This window comes from Onychostoma macrolepis, chromosome 22 (assembly GCF_012432095.1).
Source record: "Onychostoma macrolepis isolate SWU-2019 chromosome 22, ASM1243209v1, whole genome shotgun sequence".
Classification (NCBI taxonomy): Eukaryota; Metazoa; Chordata; class Actinopteri; order Cypriniformes; family Cyprinidae; genus Onychostoma; species Onychostoma macrolepis.
In genome coordinates, this window is record NC_081176.1 from 10,951,905 (window position 1) to 10,972,215 (window position 20,311).

The 20,311-nt window shown below is 36.6% G+C and overlaps 2 protein-coding genes across 4 annotated transcripts; one reads left to right on the plus strand and one right to left on the minus strand.

Annotated features, from left to right (window-relative positions):
- Positions 1-827: 827 nt before the first annotated feature.
- On the plus strand, positions 828-5,640 carry LOC131530390 (uncharacterized). Its single transcript, XM_058760641.1, has 6 exons — positions 828-1,007; positions 1,643-1,966; positions 2,694-2,996; positions 3,703-4,014; positions 4,134-4,238; positions 4,625-5,640. The coding sequence occupies exons 1-6, from the start codon at positions 938-940 to the stop codon at positions 4,846-4,848; spliced, it is 1,338 nt and encodes a 445-aa protein (XP_058616624.1). The 5' UTR covers positions 828-937; the 3' UTR covers positions 4,849-5,640.
- Positions 5,641-6,384: 744 nt separating this feature from the next.
- LOC131530384 (uncharacterized) lies at positions 6,385-19,177 on the minus strand. 3 transcript variants are annotated; one of them, XR_009268365.1, is made up of 9 exons: positions 18,679-19,177; positions 17,490-17,822; positions 16,852-17,178; positions 16,616-16,741; positions 14,689-15,003; positions 13,552-13,848; positions 9,571-9,788; positions 9,283-9,403; positions 6,385-6,736 (listed from the first exon to the last, which is right to left on the minus strand). XR_009268365.1 is itself a non-coding variant. In XM_058760632.1 (7 exons), exons 1-7 carry the CDS (start codon positions 18,707-18,709, stop codon positions 9,691-9,693), a joined length of 1,527 nt encoding a protein of 508 aa, XP_058616615.1. In that variant the 5' UTR covers positions 18,710-19,177; the 3' UTR covers positions 8,930-9,690. The 3 variants fall into 3 exon arrangements, 1 of the variants encoding a protein (XP_058616615.1); XR_009268366.1 differs by lacking the exon at positions 6,385-6,736 and adding an exon at positions 8,930-9,157; XM_058760632.1 differs by lacking the exon at positions 6,385-6,736 and having other exon boundaries at positions 8,930-9,788.
- Between the last annotated feature and the right edge of the window lie 1,134 nt (positions 19,178-20,311).

A 20,311-nucleotide genomic window follows, 5' to 3' on the forward strand; every position in this document is an offset into this window, starting at 1 on the left:
TACAGTTTCCATTAAAACCAATACAATTTTATAACAAGTAAATGCATTACAAACCTTTTGATGGTTTCTATTATTTTCTCACCTGTTTTTTCTTTATTTCTTTTTCTCACCAGCAGGGACTGTGTAAAAATGAAACGCGTTTTTCGTCATTATTTGACTTTCTCAAACGCTGCAACGTATGGAAGCCCATTTCCATCACATTAGAAAAAATGCATTATGACATAGCCATAAATTACAACAAGTCAAATTATGACTAGGTAACAGCCTAATTGTGAGTACTATGTCGAAATTAGCCAATACGTTTGGCAAAAGACTTTTATGTATGATTTGTTTGTGTGTGTGTTGCGGAAATGGGATTACATATAATTTCGATTTTTAAATCATAGTTTTTACTTTATTCCTTATAATTCTTACTTTTAAAGTCATAATTTCGATTTAGGAAATCATAATTTTGACTTTTTATGTTACAATTATGACTAGCTACTTAATTTCCACTTTTTATGCATGTTTTTTCCCCAACTCACACTGATCACAAAGCGCTGTTTCTTTGAAAGCACGTTAATAAGTAAGCATTAAATAAATAAGGAAAGAATATGCATTCGAGAAATAGCTAGGCCTCCAGTTACATGTCCCGAGTCACTGAACTGTAAACTGTGATTTTTTTATTTTATTTTTTATGAAAAAAATATTTTGTAATAATTTCTGCTTAATATATATTTTATTCCATTCCAAGGGCTTATTCCATGAAATATTTATTTTAAGCGGTAAAATAGTTGATACACTATCAATTACATGTAGCATCTGCTACTGTCACTCATAACCGTTACTAGGCAACCAGTGGGAACGCCTACTAGCGACACAAATCTGGGCACTGCGAGTCGCGTGACATGCAGCCACAGAGTTGCTTGAGCTGTGAACGGGACGTTTAGTTGTGAGAATGATGGGCAAACGGCCAGAGAATATGATTCATCCATTTGTTTTGTTCTCGTTGTGCTTGCGTCTGGTTGGTAAGTTATACATTTGTTTGGCTTCACGTCCTGCAGCTTAAGTTAAGAGTAATAATAACCTTCAGGTTGAAATCAAACAGAATTTCCAACTGCACAGTTTCACTGTTATTCCAACAAAAAAAGTTTCTCAGGCAATCACTTTAATATTTTTTGTTTGTTTTTACAAAACTAATGCTAATTATACTTTTTTAGACATTTTTAAACATTGATCATTAACATAAATTGACATCATTGTTTTAATATTCAACATGTTTCAGTCATGCATTTAGTTCATTTAGGTCTATAGCATTTAATGCAGTACACGGGCCAATCAGTAACTGCAACTAGTTCGATGAATAAGCTTAAAGTCAGATTCACAGACCATGTTTTATGTTTCACTTCTGTTTACACACCAAAATGAGTGCAGAAGAAACAGCACTGAGGAGGAACAAAGCAGTTCAGTAATGCTCATCAGCGTTTTTATTTTATTTTTTTATTTTTTTATTTTTATTTAATGTGCAGAGTTTTTCTCCTATAATAATCAACAATGGCATATACATGTTTTAAATGAGATATTTATTGTACACTGAGATGCATTATGGATTGGGGCCAAAGCTCAAAGTCTGTGACAAAACATGTTACTATTTGTTCTCCAGGTGTGTTTGGTGTTGATACAGATGAAGTGAAGTCAGTATCAGTGATGAAGGGAGAGTCTGTCTCTCTAAACACTGATGTTACTGAAGCACAGAAATATTTGTTCATACAGTGGAAGTTTGGAAGCACTCGAATAGCTGAAGTCAACAGACTCACGCAAACCAACTCAACATATGATGCTGATGAGAGATTCAGAGACCGACTAAAGCTGGATCAGACCGGATCTCTGACCATCACCAACACCAGAACCACAGACTCTGGACTTTATAAACTCACAGTTGTCAGCAGAGAAACCATTTACGTCAGTTACAATGTTACAGTCTATGGTAAGAGAGTTACAGCATAATTTGCCCTTCATTTGAATTATGTCTTTGTCATTGTAATATTTTAAAATGGTTCTTTTCTATTAATTTCAGTATTCCTTATGATATTAATGGCTTTAATTCCATTTGAACAAATGACACAGTTAAGAACGTTAAAGGGACAGTTCACCAAAAAATGAAAATTATGTCATGATTTACATAGTTATTCTAAACATGTATGATTTTCCTTTCTTGTGTGGAACATAAAAGAAGATATTTTGTAGAATATTGCTGGTAGCCACTGACTTCTATAGTTGGGAAAAACATATGGAAGTCAGTGGCTACTAGGAATCAGCAACTAGCTTTTTTGTTTTCAACAGAAGAAAGAAAGAAGTTCACACAGGTTTGGAACAATGTGAGGGGGAGTAAAAGATGGCAAAATTGTAATATTTTGGGTGAACTATCCCTATAAAACAGTCAGATCCACAGATGAGTGTTTTGTTTGTGTTTTGAGTATTTTGTTTCACTTCTGTTTGCATATGAAAGTGCTTAAGTAACACCAACTCACACCGAACTCCTAAACTTTCATTGTTATTGTCTTTGGTTTACATATAATTCTACATTAATATTAGGGGGGGAAATTTGCATAATACATATTTAAATATTTGAATAGTAATTTGGTCATTAATAACCAACATAATGCCATTAGTCTGTAACAAGAATGTTTGTGTTTGTTCTCTTGATGTGATAGATGAAGTGAAGTCAGTATCAGTGACGGAGGGAGATTCTGTCATTTTACACACTGATGTTACTGAAACACAGAAATATTTGTTCATACAATGGAAGTTTGGAAGCACTCGAATAGCTGAAGTCAACAGACTCAAGCAAACTAACTCAACATATGATGCTGATGGGAGATTCAGAGACAGACTAAAGCTGGATCAGACTGGATCTCTGACCATCACCAACACCAGAACCACAGACTCTGGACTTTATCAACTAGCAGTTGTCAACAAAGAGACCATTTACATCAGTTACAATGTTACAGTCTATGGTAAGAGAGTTACAGCATCATTTGCCCTTCATTTGGATTCTATCTTTGTCATTGTACTATTTTTAAATGGTTCTTTTCTATTAATGTTAGTATTCCTTATGATATTAATGGCTTTAATTCCATTTGAACAAATGACACAGTTAAGAACGTTAAAGTTGAAGGGATAAACTGAAAATTCTATCATGATTTACAAAGTAATTCTAAACATGTATGAGTTTCTTGTGTGGAACATAAAAGAAGATATTTTGAAGAATATTGGCAACCAAACAGTTGCTGGTAGCTGCTGACTTCTAGTAGGGAAAAACATATGGAAGTCAATAGCTACCAGGAATCAGCAACTACCTTTTTTGTTTTCAACAGAAGAAAGAAAGAAGTTCACACAGGTTTTGAACAATGTGAGGGGGAGTAAAAGATGGCAAAATTGTAATATTTTTGGTGAACTATCCCTTTAAAACAGTCAGATCCACAGATGAGTGTTTTGTTTGTGTTTTGAGTGTTTTGTTTCACTTCTGTTTGCATATGAAAGTGCTTAAGTAACACCAACTCACACCGAACTCCTAAACTTTCACTGTTATTTTCTTTGGTTTTCATATCATTCAACATTCATATTAGGAAAATGTCTGCATAATACAGATTTAAATAGTAAGTTGGGTATTAATAACCAACATAATGCCATTAGTCAAGAATGTTTGTGTTTGTTCTCTAGCTGTGACAGATGAAGTGAAGTCAGTATCAGGGATGGAAGGAGATTCTGTCACTCTAAACACTGATGTTACTGAAACACAGAAATATTTGTTCATACAGTGGATGTTTGGAAGCACTCGAATAGCTGAAGTCAACAGACTCACGCAAACCAGCTCTACATATGATGCTGATGGGAGATTCAGAGACAGATTAAAGCTGGATCAAACCGGATCTCTGATCATCACAAACACCAGAACCACAGACTCTGGACTTTATAAACTAGCAGTTGTCAACAGAGAAACCAGCTACATGAATTATAAAGTTACAGTCTATGGTATGGTTTGAATTATATCTCTGTCATCATATTTTAAAATGGTTCTTTTCTATTTTCAATATTTCTTAAACACATTTTATGATATTATCTGCTTTAATTACAAATGTCTTCATTGTCAGAAACATCATCTAGCTCAAATTTGTCATCCAGCTGTGCGGTGAACAGTTCAACCATAAACAGAAATGAGGATGCCAATGTTACTGAACTCTATCAGCCGAGTTCAGGTAAGTCACGGGGTTTATATGGGGAACATTTGCTTGCATCTGTTTCCGTGATTTTGCAGGAATAGAAAACAGACAGCAGACAAGTGACAGAAGTGAATCACTCGTCTCGTGCTGCGCTAGTCTAGAGAACATTAGCACTCAAGGCAATAAACATAACAGAGAAAGAATCACATAATCACATTCTTTAGGGAGCCATAAAAATGATCTAGAACTGCCATGCAATCCTACTAATGTTATTTGGCTAAGCAAGGAAAGAGTGCAGACAAACATTCACAGATTGAAGCTTGTGGATTCATTGCCTTCCCAATAACCCACAAAATCCATACCTCATCTGTTTGAATTATAAATAAATGCGCAGTTGTGACTGTGTTCTTTTTTCTTTTCAGACCACATCCACTGTTGTGGTTTCACTGAAGCTGTAATTCGATTGGCTCTCTCTGCTCTGGTGGGCGTGGCTGCCATTGCTGTGCTGGTTTATGACGTCAGATCTACAAGAAGTGAGCTGAACAGGACAGAATATACCAAATATCTGTATCAGACCCATGGAATAAAATCAGACATACAGTATGAACGGAGCAGAAGGTTGAGTTCCAGATATATCCAGATGTAAAGCAAAACACACATTAATGCTCTGCACCTTTACTGTTACTTAAACAGCTGTTTATTAACATATTATTTTTGCACTCATTAGCCATTTATTGATTGTATCTGCACAGAATATGACTTTGACCAATCTATTAAATGCATTGCTGTAAACATAATTAATATAACAAAATAATTCTGAGCAACACAACTGATGACATAGAATGATCTCAAACGCATTCTTTTTTGGAGATGTGATGGGTTTCAACAGATTTTTACATAAAAGATTTAACCTACTAATAAATATAAAACACGGTTTGTTTTTTCTGGTAGTTTTATAGATGTTTATGAATCACTTTATTATAACACCTTGTTAAATTCTTCTGCCTGTCAAAAGGTGCAGATATAGGCAGGGAAATGTTTATTATGAGATTTTTTTATTTATCTTCTCAGTCTTCAGTCAGACTTCATCTGACCATCACAAATTCCATAAGTGTTATTATACCAAAGCAAATGTAATAGAAAATTACTGCTTCACAACATTGTCATATGACAATAACAACAGTGAGAAGGAGACATTGCATCTCTATTTGACTTAAGACAACATTAATAGAAAAAAACACTTTAGTCTTTACTTTTGTAAGCTGGTGTTAGGTGCTTAACCACACAAGGCATTTACCAGGAAACAGGTTCGTTTCTCAGTTTTATAAAAGCAGAAATATGTTGTTGAAGTGTAATGTTGATGATGTTACAGTGATTGGCACTGGTGGGCATGTCTTATCTCATTAAAGTGACATGGTTTCTTCCTGCTCGTTCACTCCACTAGGAATGTGTTCCTTCAACAGCAGTGTCACTGCAGTCACTGATTCATTTACTCGGTTTCCTGTGGAATCCAGAAGAAAATACAGGGACAATCATAGAAATAAAAAATAACAGAAAATGAAAGAGAAAAATTAGGAGTCTGGATGCTCTAAAACAGGGTTCACCACACTCGGTCCTGGAGGGCCGGTGTCCTGCAGAGTTTAGCTCCAACTTGCATCAAAATACCTGCCTTGAAGTTTTAAGTATACCAAGCAAGACCTTCATTAGCTGGTTCAGGTGTGTTTGATTAGAGTTGGAGCTAAACTCTGCAGGACACCAGCCCTCCAGGAACAAGTTTGGTGACCCCTGCTCTAAAATATATTTGGACAATATGAATTGCTACAGACCTGTTTTTTTTTTTATTATTTCCTTGAAAGCCTTAATAAATAATAGAGTAGGATACTGAGACTTTATTCATCTTCCTGTTGACTTCAGAAGATGTGGTACATGGAGGGGAAGATTATCAGAGAATAAGGGTTTTTATTGTTAACTACAACAAAAAATACATTTGTTTCTAAAACTTCACATGCATCACTTATCATTTATCATGCTTTCTTATTATTGCAAGTGTTGAATTTAGTTCTGTGTGTCAAAATCTTAATCTAGAAATCATTACTACTTACAATGAAAAGTAACTGAAATCTAAAAGTAATTAAACGTTGAGCACTTTGAGAATGCGTTAATTTCAGATCATCTAAACTCACTGCCTGATCTTTTACACACAAGGACTTACTACTTACCATTGACGGTAACAATGAATCTCTTGTAGTTGGTTTTTCTGCTTCTGCTGCTGATCTTGAGTTTATAGAGTCCAGAGTAAATGGTCCTGACATTGTTGATAGTGAGATCTCCAGTCTTCTCATCCAGCCTCAGTTTGCTCCTGAATCTCCCATCAGCACCCTCCTGTGTCCTTCTGGTCCCTCTTTTGATTTCAGCAATGAGATTGTCATCAATTTCATAGCACCACTTTATTGTAACATCTCCCTGTGTGTCAGTAAGAGCAGCGTATAGAGTGATAGATTCTCCCTCTGTCACTGTCTTTTTCTTCTCTTCGGCTGTCACAGAAACATGAGCGTTCAGGTGGAGACCTCAGTTACAGTACATTCATACAATCACACTATAAGGTCCATATGACTTATGCTATATTTCAAGTCTTCTAAGTGAGAAATGTAAATCCTGCAACAGCATGTCAATGCTTTTGGCAAAACATTGGCATTGAATTAACAATCTCAGTCCGTTGTAATTATGATATGATTTCAGAAGACTTCACATACAGTGGGTACGGAAAGTATTCAGACCCCCTTAAATTTTTCACTCTTTGTTATATTGCAGCCATTTGCTAAAATCATTTAAGTTCATTTTTTCCTCATTAATGTACACACAGCACCCCATATTGACAGAAATCACAGAATTGTTGACATTTTTGCAGATTTATTAAAAAGAAAACTGAAATATCACATGGTCCTAAGTATTCAGACCCTTTGCTCAGTATTTAGTAGAAGCACCCTTTGATCTAATACAGCCATGAGTCTTTTGGGAAAGATGCAACAAGTTTTTCACACCTGGATTTGGGGATCCTCTGCCATTCCTCCTTGCAGATCCTCTCCAGTTCTGTCAGGTTGGATGGTAAACGTTGGTGGACAGCCATTTTTAGGTCTCTCCAGAGATGCTCAATTGGGTTTAAGTCAGGGCTCTGGCTGGGCCATTCAAGAACAGTCACGGAGTTGTTGTGAAGCCACTCCTTCGTTATTTTAGCTGTGTGCTTAGGGTCATTGTCTTGTAAACCTTCGGCCCAGTCTGAGGTCCTGAGCACTCTGGAGAAGGATTTCGTCCAGGATATCCCTGTACTTGGCCGCATTCATCTTTCCCTCGATTGCAACCAGTCGTCCTGTCCCTGCATCTGAAAAACACCCCCACAGCATGATGCTGCCACCACCATGCTTCACTGTTGGGACAGTATTGGACAGGTGATGAGCAGTGCCTGGTTTTCTCCACACATACCGCTTAGAATTAAGGCCAAAAAGTTCCATCTTGGTCTCATCAGACCAAGGAGACCTTCAGGTGTTTTTTAGCAAACTCCATGCGGGCTTTCATGTGTCTTGCACTGAGAAGAGGCTTCTGTCGGGCCACTCTGCCATAAAGCAGGGCTGGTGGAGGGCTGCAGTGATGGTTGACTTTCTACAACTTTCTCCCATCTCCCGACTGCATCTCTGGAGCTCAGCCACAGTGATCTTTGGGTTCTTCTTTACCTCTCTCACCAAGGCTCTTCTCCCCCGATAGCTCAGTTTGGCCGGACAGCCAGCTCTAGGAAGGGTTCTGGTCGTCCCAAATGTCTTCCATTTAAGGATTATGCAGGCCACTGTGCTCTTAGGAACCTTAAGTGCAGCAGAATTTTTTTTGTAACCTTGGCCAGATCTGTGCCTTGCCACAATTCTGTCTCTGAGCTCTTCAGGCAGTTCCTTTGACCTCATGATTCTCATTTGCTCTGACATGCACTGTGAGCTGTAAGGTCTTATATAGACAGGTGTGTGGCTTTCCTAATCAAGTCCAATCAGTATAATCAAACACAGCTGGACTCAAATGAAGGTGCAGAACCATCTCAAGGATGATCAGAAGAAATGGACAGCACCTGAGTTAAATATATGAGTGTCACAGCAAAGGGTCTGAATACTTAGGACCATGTGATATTTCAGTTTTTCTTTTTTAATAAATCTGCAAAATGTCAACAATTCTGTGTTTTTCTGTCAATATGGGGTGCTGTGTGTACATTAATGAGGAAAAATGAACTTAAATGATTTTAGCAAATGGCTGCAATATAACAAAGAGTGAAAAATTTAAGGGGGTCTGAATACTTTCCGTACCCACTGTATATGGCATGAATTGCTTGGACAATATTACAGTATATTTATGATACTTTACCACTTTAGAGATTTAATGTTATGTTCAGTATGATGTGTATGGAAAAGAGTAGTGTGAACAAAAGCATACACGTTTGAAATGGCATGATGTGGGGAAATGATTTTTCATTTTAGTACAAATAACAAACACATAAAACATAACCGTATATGTGTATGTTAGTGACAAATTTAATAAAAACTTATTGAATTGAGTAAGGCAAAGCAAATGCACACCTGTAGAGGTGCAGTTTGTAGGAAAAAATTAAGACCTAATGAAGAGGGAACAACCGCACACTCACTTAAGCATAGACTATTTATTAACCAACGTTTCAGCTAGTAGCCTTTTTATACCTTGAAAAAGGCTACTAGCCGAAACATTGGTTAATAAATAGTCTATGCTTAAGTGAGTGTGCGGTTGCTCCCTCTTCATTAGGTCAAAAATTATTGAATGCCATAGTTGCAAGACACTTAGTCCAGGAATGATGGACTAAACTGATTCTGTGCTGACAAGAATTTATAGAAATTCACTGAATATCAAAAATCTCACTAATTCGAAACTTACTTCAGAGCATGAACATCCTAGTCAGTGGTTTGATTTTAAATGAAATGGAAAAACAAATTACTCAAATTAAATACTACAATGTACACAGTTTAAAGAAAATCCTAGCAAGTTTGGAGGAGATGGTTAAGTATATTATACTTACCCATTTGCCTTTTTAATTCATAAATCCTGCGGCGATAGTAAAATCACAAAGGCAGTCAGGATCAGCAGAACAGGAACAATAATACCAACAACTATTCCTGCTATAACACTCCAAGAAAGACCTGCATCATATGAAGAGAGACACTGAAAATGTCAGTCAATGTGATGATCTGAAATTGTTTCAGATTTATGTTAAAAATATCATATTTGTGACCCTGGACCACAAAAGCAGTCTTAAGTCGCTATTTTTAAGAGTGTAGTACAGCTGCACTCTTAAAAGTGTAAAGACCTTTTTGGTAATTGTAGCACCATGGATCATTGTGGCACCATGGAAAAGTAGAGATACAGTATGTTGAGGTCTAATGTTGATGTCACAGTGATTGGGCAATGATGGGCGTGTCTTATCTCATTAAAGTGAACTCGTCTCTTCCTGCTCATTCGTTCCATTAGGAACATTTTCACTCAACAGCGGCATCACTTCAGTCACTGATTCATTCACTTGGTTTCCTGTGGAAAAGAAAATACAGAGACAATTAGAGGTCGACCGATAGTGGATTTTACCGATAGCGATAGCTAGGTTGGACCACACTGGCCAATACCGATTAATCAACCGATAGTTTTCCAAATGGATACTGAAAGAGAGCTAGTGCTTTACTATTTTTTTTTTTTTTAAAAGCAGCAACAGTACTGAACCATACTTTGTAAATGACTAAAAATATTAATATTATTTACTATATTGATCATTAAAGTTATTTCATAGTTTGCTAATGTTAAAAGAAGAAACTTTAAAATTGAAAAATGTAGCCTATTAGTAGCTAATAGTGAATGCTGAAATGAACACACTCTAACAAGGAACAATACTTCTACAGTTTTCATTAATGCTACGACTGGACTCTTATTGTTAAGTGTTACCATTTAATTTCAACAGTCATGCTTAAAGATGGCCATCTATAAATACCTACACAAGGCCATGGCATTAAAATTACATGCATATGGATATTGTATGTGTATTCACACACTTTATTTGCTTCTATTTTTTAACACTTGATAATTATCTAATCCAAAAAAAAAAAAAATAAAAGTTAGTCACACACCGGGCAAAAGCGCAGCGCTGCGTCTAGGAGAACTCAGAGGTATCACACACACGCACACCAGACGCTTTGCGTTCAAATCAAGTGGCGGTGTAAAACAATTTATTTAATCACCAAACGGATATAAGTTTGCTTCAAGAATGAACAATGTGGCATAAATGAGTTTGAAGTTCGGTATTTAAAAAAAAAAAAAAACAGAGCAAGCGGAAAGAGAACGCGTGATCTGTATTACAGCTCTCTATATGAAGCATACAGACTTTTATTAGAGCCACAGAAAGACAAACGTTTTGCTGAAAAATGCACAATACATAATTTATATCCTAGGGTGAAGTCATTATGTACATTCACAACAATTTGGGACAAATATAATGTAATTTAATAGAAAACTATGTGAATGGCGCTCTGTTCCGCGGCAGGCTTTTCTGTCGGCTGTATTTAAATGTCGAGTCTGGAGTTTCCCGCTCTGTGCAGCGCGCAGTGTCACGTGTCAAAATAAACAACACGTGCTGTCAGTGATTTCCGCCTCTAGAGGCCGCTCTCGTACTGTATAATGCCAGCGGACCCTTCTCAGCCACTCCAGCAACGGTTGAAAACCGGAAAACTATCGGCACGGATTTTTTCCGATAACCGATAGTTGGGGCAATCAGCTATCGGTGCCGAATAATCGGCAAAACCGATGAATCGGTCGACCTCTAGAGACAATCATAAAAAAAGAAAAGAAAATGAAAGATAAAAATCTGGATTCTGAAGGCTCTATGAAATGTTTTGACAATATGAACTGCTGCAGACATTTTTGTCCTTGAAAGCCTTAAAGGGATCCCCGGGTATTAAGACATGTATAGCTTAATATAATGTAAATGATGTCTCTTATTTAAATATGTAGTAAAACCCATGAAAATGTATGTTATTTGAAAAAAAAAAAAAAAATCGTTTTTGGACTATGGGGGGCGCCAATATTATCTGTGTTGATGACGTCAAATGCACTCGGTGAACTACTGGCGCTTTTTACCGTAACAACTCAGAATACACAACTCAGAAAATAAAATACTGATACGATACCACATTGTGAGGCTTTTGGTTGTAATTTTCAGTCGAAGGGCAACAAAATAAGCGATGGTACAGCATTTGGTTTAAACCTATACTTATATCCATCGCCACCTGTAAGCTCTTTCAGTAGCTGTTGTCATCATATCAGTATTTTATTTTCCTAGTTGTCTATTCCGAGTTGTGTTGTAGAAGGCAATAATAAAATACCACAACTTGTGGTAAAAATAGCAACAGGTAGTGCTAGTAGCTCATGCCCAGATAGCACATGTACGTCTGCAAGATGTCTGTTAAAGATCTCTTGATCTGGAAAGCATCTGCGTTCTACAAACGTCTGGCAGACGTCTTTCAGATGTCAGTTTTACATACATTCTAAAACATAAACATCTTAAAAGACATCTAATAGACATCTATTTGACATCTAAAAGGAGATGTCCAATGGACGTATTGCAGATGAGCAAACAACCTAAAAAGCAGATGTAAATGCAGACGTCAGATAGACGTCTCCTAGATGTACGTGTGCTATCAGGGTGGAGTGCAACCATTTTACATCATCGGAATAATGGCGCCCCCCATAGTTCAAAATATGTATAAAACGATGTGACTTTAAAATAACAAATCTTTTTTTCCACTTTTTTTGGAAATGGGCTCATTCTCCAACTCCCCCAGAGTTAATAAGTTGAGTTTTACCGTTTTGGAATCCATTCAGCCGATCTCCGGGTCTGGCGATAGCACTTTTAGCATAGCTTAGCATAGATCATTGAATCCGATTAGACCAGTAGCATCGCGGTCAAATGACCAAAGAGTTTCGATATTTGTCCCATTTAAAACTTGACTCTTCTGTAGTTATATTGTGTACTAAGACCGGCGGAAAATGAAAAGTTGCGATTTTCTAGGCCGATTTGGCTAGGAACTATACTCTTATTCCGGCGTAATAATCAAGGAACTTTGATGCCGTACCATGGCGCAGTGATATTACGTAGCGCCTGAAAGTAGTCCCCAGCTATATTATAACTAGGTACCTAGCTGGGGACTACTTTCAGGCGCTACGTAATATCACTGCGCCATGGTACGGCAGCAAAGTTGCTTGATTATTATGCCGGAATGAGAGTATAGTTCTTAATCATATCAGCCTAGAAAATCGCAACTTTTCATTTTCCGCCGGTCTTAGTACACGATAGAACTACAGAAGAGTCACGTTTTAAATAGGACAAATATCGAAACTCTTTGGTCATTTTTAAACGCGATGCTAGTGGTTTAATCGGATTCAATGATTTATGCTAAGCTATGCTAAAAGTGCTATCGCCAGATCCAGAGATCAGCTGAATGGATTCAAAAACGGTAAAACTCAACTTATTAACTCTGGGGGAGTTGGAGAATGAGCCCATTTCCAAAAAAAGTGGAGTGTTCCTTTAATGGGTTTTCTACTACATATTTCAGTAAGAGACATAATTTACGTTATATTAAGCCATACAAGTCTGAATACCCAGGGATCCCTTTAAAAAGTGTAGGATACTGAGAATTTATTCTTCTTTCTGTCGACTTTAAAAGATGTGGTACATCGAGGGGAAGATTGTCAGAGAATTAGGGTTTTTATTAAGTAAAACTAAAAACATTTTTGTTGCTTGAAAAACATTAACTGAAATAAAGAAAACCTATGTTTCCAACATTCATTTAGTTTAAGTTGAAGTAATAAAATACAATAAAATGGAAAAAAAAAAAATATAAAACACTATATAAACATAAAAACCCCAAAAACTAATAAAAATGACAAGGACACACAACAAAATTACTAAAACTTTGGAATTAAAAATTAATTCTGAATTTCAATAAAACTATGATATTATATTAATGATAGACATGGTCACTGAACATAAACTGTTACTGTTTGGGTTTGTTTTGCTATCATGTCCAACTTTTCTATTTCAATTTCTTTCTTTTTTTTAAACTTGAATGAAACAAACAAACAAAAAAAAAAACCTACATTTTCAATGTGCTTTGCATCCCTGATATAATCAGCAACGCACAAGCACAGACAAGTGTAGAACATTCTTGAAACCCTGCCCAATCAAATTCAAGGAACGGAAATGTTGTATAAATAAATATATAGTTAAAATAAATGTTGTTCTACTTACCATCACGGTCACTGACCGTTACATTGAATCTCCTGAATGTGGTCTGTTCTCTGTTGATAATTTGTAGTTTAAAATGTCCAGAGTCTGTATCTGTGATGTCTCTAATCGTCAGAGATCCAGTCTGATCATCCAGCTCCAGTCTGTTTCTGAATCTCTCACTAATACTAGTCATTCCTAAATTAACTTTAACGAGAAGATTTTCAGCTCCAAATGTCCACAATATTAGATCACCACTTTGTATTTCAGCATTAGTCTGGAGAATGACAGAACCTCCTGCCGTCGCTGGCACTGACTTCACTTCATGTTGCAGCACATAGAGACAGAAAAATTCAGAAAAAAAAAAAAACAAGTGACTGAATGAATTTTTTTTCTGCATTTCAATATCACAATGTTAGATGACATTTTTGAAAACTATTTTGACATGTTCATAACCAGGAACTTTGGAATTATCCAGTATAAGCAGAACCATCTTACAACCATGGTCTGTATATTTTTACTTTTTGATAACTGGTCTCAGTAAATGTACAAGAATTAAAATAAAATGTTTATGAAACCTCAAGTCATATTTTGATATGTGATAATAATAATAATAATCCCTTGATTTAATTTTCCATAATAAACTCTTTCAGACACAGTCACAATGAAAATAACAACAAAGCAGTCCACTAACAGAGCAGAGGGTGAAGTTAAGTTAACATTTAAGCCTTTGTTTTAAAGATCTGCAGCCTAAATAAATATTTTCAAATTATAATTTTATAGGGTATTGTGATTTATTTCCCAAAATATGTCCAATTAATTCATGCAATATTATGACTTTATTTGTACATTTTATTCTCTTAACATTGTGAATTCATAACATGGCGCTACTTACTAGGGCTGGGATGATAAATCGATGCAGTCGATCTCATTTTTCATGAGCATTTGAATGTGCGGATAAAAAATAGATTAGCGCGCCATCTGCTGTTAAAATCTAATCTCAGAATCGATTGCATCGATTTATTGTCCCAGCCCTACTATTTACAATGAAAAGTAACTGAAATCTAAAAGTATAAAACTTGAGCACTTTGAGAATGTGTTGATTTCCAAACATCTAAACTCACTGCATGGTCTTTTACACACAAAGACCTTATTACTTACCATTGACGGAAACAATGAATCTCTTGTATTTGGTTCCAATGGTGCTGCTGCTGATCTTGAGTTTATAGAGTCCAGAGTGAATGGTCCTGATGTTACTGATATTGAGATCTCCAGTCTTCTCATCCAGCTTCAGTTTACTTCTGAATCTCCCATCAGCACCTGGCAGTGTCCTTCTGTGCCCATTACTGATTTCAGCAATGAGGTTGTCTTCAGATTCATAGCACCACTGTATCGTAATATCTCCCTGTGTTTCAGTCAGACCAGCATGTAGAGTGACAGATTCTCCCTCCGTCACTGTCTCCTTCTTCTCTTCGACTGTCACAGAAACGCATAGAAACATGAGTGTTCAGGTGAAGATATCAGTTACTGTACATTCATATCAACCATACTGTAAAGTTCAAATGACTCATGCTATATTCCAAGTCTTCTGACTGAATAATGTAAAAAACATTAGGCCCTTTCGCACCGCAGGAACCTTTTCATAGTACCCGAACTAATTGTGGAACTACCCACTTTTTGGCGTGTTCGCACCGCGGGAACTAGGAACCGTTTTAGTTCCCGGAACTCCGTTTGGAGGAACTATTTAGCTCCTACTTCAGAGTAGGGTCTAAAACAGTTCCATAGGAACTATCGTGATGTAAGTGTACGCTGATTGGCTAAACGCTTACGAAAACGCCCTCACCCGCCATGATTTAAAATGCCGTGTAAACACATACTGTGTAAACATCGCATCAACTTATATTTCGCAAGAATGGAGAACAGCGATAGATGGACGGACGCTGAAGTGCAGGCACTTTTGAACATTTTGAACTCCTTTCCGATCTTTCAATCGCTTGATGTATAAGTTACGTCGACATTCCATGTCCATTATTGTGAACCCCGCGAGACACAACAACAACACAGCTCCGATCACAGCGCCCTCCATCCTCCTGTTGTTAACGTTATTCTTCTTTGTTTTCGTTGTTGAACGCCGCACACAAATGACGTCGCTGTCGACCGGCTTACGTCACTTCTTAGTACCCACTGTCGGTGCGAATGCAACCCTTTAAATGGTACTGGGAAATAGTTCGCGCAAAATTGTCCCAGTACTTTAGTACTGTACTTTTAGTTCTGGAACTAAAGCGGTGCGAAAGGGGCTAATGGCACTGAATCAACAATTGTAGTCTGTTTGTTGCACAAAATTATCACGTGACTTCAGAAGACTTGACATTTATGGCATGAATTGTTTGGACAACATAACAGTGCATTTATGATACTTTTCCTTTTAGAGTGATCAGTATGAAATGTTGTATGGAAAAGAGCAGCATATAAGTTTGAAAGAACATGATGTGAGGAAATGAATATTTATTTTAGTACAAATAACAAATACATAAAACACAGACTAATAATTGCCAAACAATGTATATGTGCAAGTTAATGACAAATTTAATGAAGACAAACTTATTGAATGCCATACTTGAAAGTCAGGCTTTGATGGCATGAACCCTGATAGCACATCTCTGAGACGTCTATTTGATGTCTGCATTTACATCTGCAAGACGTATTTTTTAGGGTGTTTGCTCATCTGCAATACGTCTATAGGACGTTTCCTTTTAGATGTCAAATAGATGTCTATTAGATGTCTTTAAGATGTATGTAAAACTGACATTTGAAAGACGTCTGTCAGACGTTTATAGACAGCAGATACTTTCCAGATCAAGAGATCTTTAACAGACATCTTGCAGGCATACTTGTGCTATCTGGGAAGACCAGGAATGATGGATTAAAATAAAATTCTGTGCATATAGGAATTTTTAGAAATGCACTGAAAATGACAACTATCACTAATCCAATGCTCATTTCAGAGCATGAACATCCCAATGAGTAAAAGAAAGTTGTAGCAAGTTTGAAGGAGATGAAAATCCTGTTCCAAAAATAGAATATTTACCAATTTGCTTTTTTAAATGAGAGATTCTGCGGTGATAGTAAGTCACAAAGGTTCCAGTCAGGAGCATCACAACAAGAGCAACAACACCAACAATTCCTGCTATACCACCTGAAGAAAGACCTGGATCTGGGACAGGTATAAAAAGACACACACACACAATGTGATGATCTGAAATAATTAAAAAAATAAAATAATACTATTAGCATTAAAGCATTAAATTTAAAAGAGTTACTTACCACTGACAGAAACCAGGAATCGCTGTGAACCCTCACTGCCTTTGATCTGTAGTTCATAAAGTCCAGAGTCTGTGGTTCTGGTGTTCTTGATGGTCAGAGATCCGGTCTGATCCACCTGGAGCCGATCTCTGAAGCCCTCATCAGCATCGTTTAATGAGGTCTCATTGGTCTCAATGTCAATTTTAGCCAGGAGGATGCCTTTATCGCCAAACCTCCACAGCATCAGAGCATCTTTGTGTGCTTCAGAATGAGCAGGTAGAGTGACATGATCTCCCAGCAAGACTGATAATGATACTGACTTCATTCCATCTGTCTCACCAACCACAACTGGAAAATGAGCAGAATGATAATAAGTGTTTCACAACATTTCACAATTTAAATTTTGAAAGAAGGTTAGTCACATTATGAAGACCTGCTAGTGTGGTGCAAAATCTGGAAACTCTCATTTAATAAATGCTTGTTACAAACAGACAAGTGTCGTATGGTTTGAAATAATCCAAACCAAGCAACCAAATTATTACTAACCCTGGGTAAATATGAAGAGTGTGAAACATGAAAAAAAAAAAAACATAATTCAGTTTAGGATGACTAAATTATTAACATCTTAAACTGGATCATTGTTACAAAGACAGACTTACCAAATACAGTAACATTAAATATTTTGGTCGTAGTCTTTTCACTAGAGATGGTTAATTTATATTGTCCTGAGTGTCTTTTTCTGGTGTTTCTGATGGTGAGAGAACCAGTGTTTTGATCCACCAGCAATCTGCCTCTGAATCCCACATCATCAGTGAAAAAAATTGGAGTCAATTCATCCTTTCTTCTTATTTGACATATGAGAGAGTCTTTAGGTCCAAACATCCATAGTATGGTATCATCGTTCAGTACTTTAGAAAGACCAGTTTGTAGAGTAACAGCATCCCCCTCTGTCACGGACACGGACGTTTCATCTTTCTCTGCACCAGACACTCCTGGAAAACAAACAAACCGTTTTACTGATACAACATAACTTCAGCAAACAAGAGGATCGTGCAGAACCTTTGTACGCACGGATATTGCAAGACATATTAAAGTGGTAATGTTATTGTTTTTTTTTGGCTAAATCACGTTTTAGATTGGATGTCAACAACAGCTTAAAAATAACTGCATTTACTATGTACAGATAAGTACAACAGTAATATGTATTATGTTTATTGTTCTTTAATTCTAACATTATAACATGAATTGCAGTGAAACTGTTATACAGTTTAATTTATTTATACCATAGTCCCAGACTTTGTGGCCGCATATATGCAAATTAATTCTCTGCCAGCAGGAGGCGCTGTTGGAGCAGAGAGCGAGGTTTCCCCGGTAACGCTGTACACAACAGAGCTCCGCTCACAAACCCTGCTTTATCAGACATTACATGCAAGATGAAATGAAAACAACATCGAAAAATTTTCTGAAAACAGCTGGTTTCCATCAGAAATACAGTGATATAAAATCACCCACACTGGTTTTCGATTTTGAAACGTGCAGAGCTCAACAAAAGCTTCTCCCCACCCGCCAACCATTCAAATTTCTGTAGGGGGGGGGATTTATTTTTGTGACGTCACAAATACAGGAAAACAACATTGTAGTTCTTGAAAAAGGAGTTTTTTTAAAAACGAAATATCTCCCTTTGGAGTGGACTTTGAGATTTGTAACTTTGTAGATCGTTTTATGCCCAAACATACACACTGACTATAATTCAAAAAGTGTAAAAGCATAATAGGAAGTTAAAACGGCTTGCCATATCAGTAAAACGTAATGTCTTTAAATCGAAACCAAAACAGCTCTAAAACTTACCGTGCATTACTAACAAAAATATAAAGAGCATGTTCTTCGTGTTCTTGTAGAGATGAGCAGAATCTGACTTTAATAAAGCTGATCGATGAGATGACTTTATTTATTTCGTTTCGCTCGATCTCCGCTGTTTGTCGTCCAGAGCCCCACCCAGTTTGGCAAGTGTGATAAATAAACATAAACCACAGTAACAAAGAAAACTAGATTCTAGACGTTTCACCAACTGAGAATTACGATTTTTCTCGACGATGTGAACGACGTCTTTAAAAGACCTAGTTTTTATCATTGAAAGAAATTCAGAGACGATGGAGGCTACAGACAATTTTCTTTCTTCATCGGACAGCTTGTGAGTGTTGCCTACCGCTACTCAATGACTCTGGTCCGTATATAAGGCAACAGATTAGCGTTCGGTATTAAAAGCTCAGAGAACCCATGAACGTCGAACTACTGGGGTGACGCAGCAGATTTCTGTTTCTATTTCTTCTTCTTCTTGAAATTTATTGGCGGTTGACAAACAACAAAATGGTGTATTTCCGCCACCAACTGGTATGGAGTGTGGATCAAAATGAATACCTTCCCGTTTTTATTTTATTTTTTATTTATTTATTTAACTTTTATTTTTTATATTCTCTCCCACAAATTTGTTATTTTAAGGTACTGAAACATAAAACTATAGCATTCATTCCCCGAGTTATTTTGTAATATATCTCTCAATTTAAATCGCACTTTTATTTTTTCTAAATTTTCCTTTAAAATCTGTCTTTCAGTTTCGTATTTCTGACAATACAAAATAACATGTTCCACTGATTCTTCTTGCCCACAAAATTCACACCTTCCTGTATCATGTTTACCCATTTTATAAAGTGTACCATTTAATCTTGTGTGTCCTTCTTCTTCTTCTTCTTCTTCTTCTTCTTCTTCTTCTTTGACGTTTAATGGCGGTTGGCAAACCAACTTTGGTGCATATTCCGCCACCTACTGGGATGGAGTGTGAGGCATTGATATCAGAAGTTTAAAAAAAAAAAAAAACCCCATCCTACCTTTCTATATTTTTTTATATAAGTTTATTGCTTTCAAAAAGGAAACAAGAGCTTTATTTCCTATGTAAGAACTGTTAAGTATGTTCTGCAAAGTTAAAGATTCTATGCCAATAGAAATTAAATTATTTTCCAATTGAATTCTTTCACTTTGCAGCAGATTTCAGTATTGTGTCTCGTTGCTTTATTTGAATAGCCCTCTCCTTCTCCTTCTCCTGATTTTATGGAGGACTGATTAGCTCCCTCTGGCTTTTTCTATGTGTAACGGGAAGATGTATGAATTCGGGACTACCCTTGCATAAATCCGTGGGGTAGTGTAAGGTTTACGTCTGTACGTGCTATTTAAATAGACGCACAGTAGTTTAGTGTTTCTGATCTCATTCATTTATTGATGCTACAAACAAGTGTGCGCTAATATCAGGTAATTTGTGCTCAACCCTGTTTTAATAGTGACTATTTTGATGAATGTATTGTAGTCACGAGAGCTGTTTCTGTTTAAGCAAAGACATTGAAGTCAAGTTGTTTTATGCTGCACATGTTTAGAGTAAGTTGTGTCGTTAGGTCATTTTCATTTAATTAAATGTGGGCATGAAGTATCT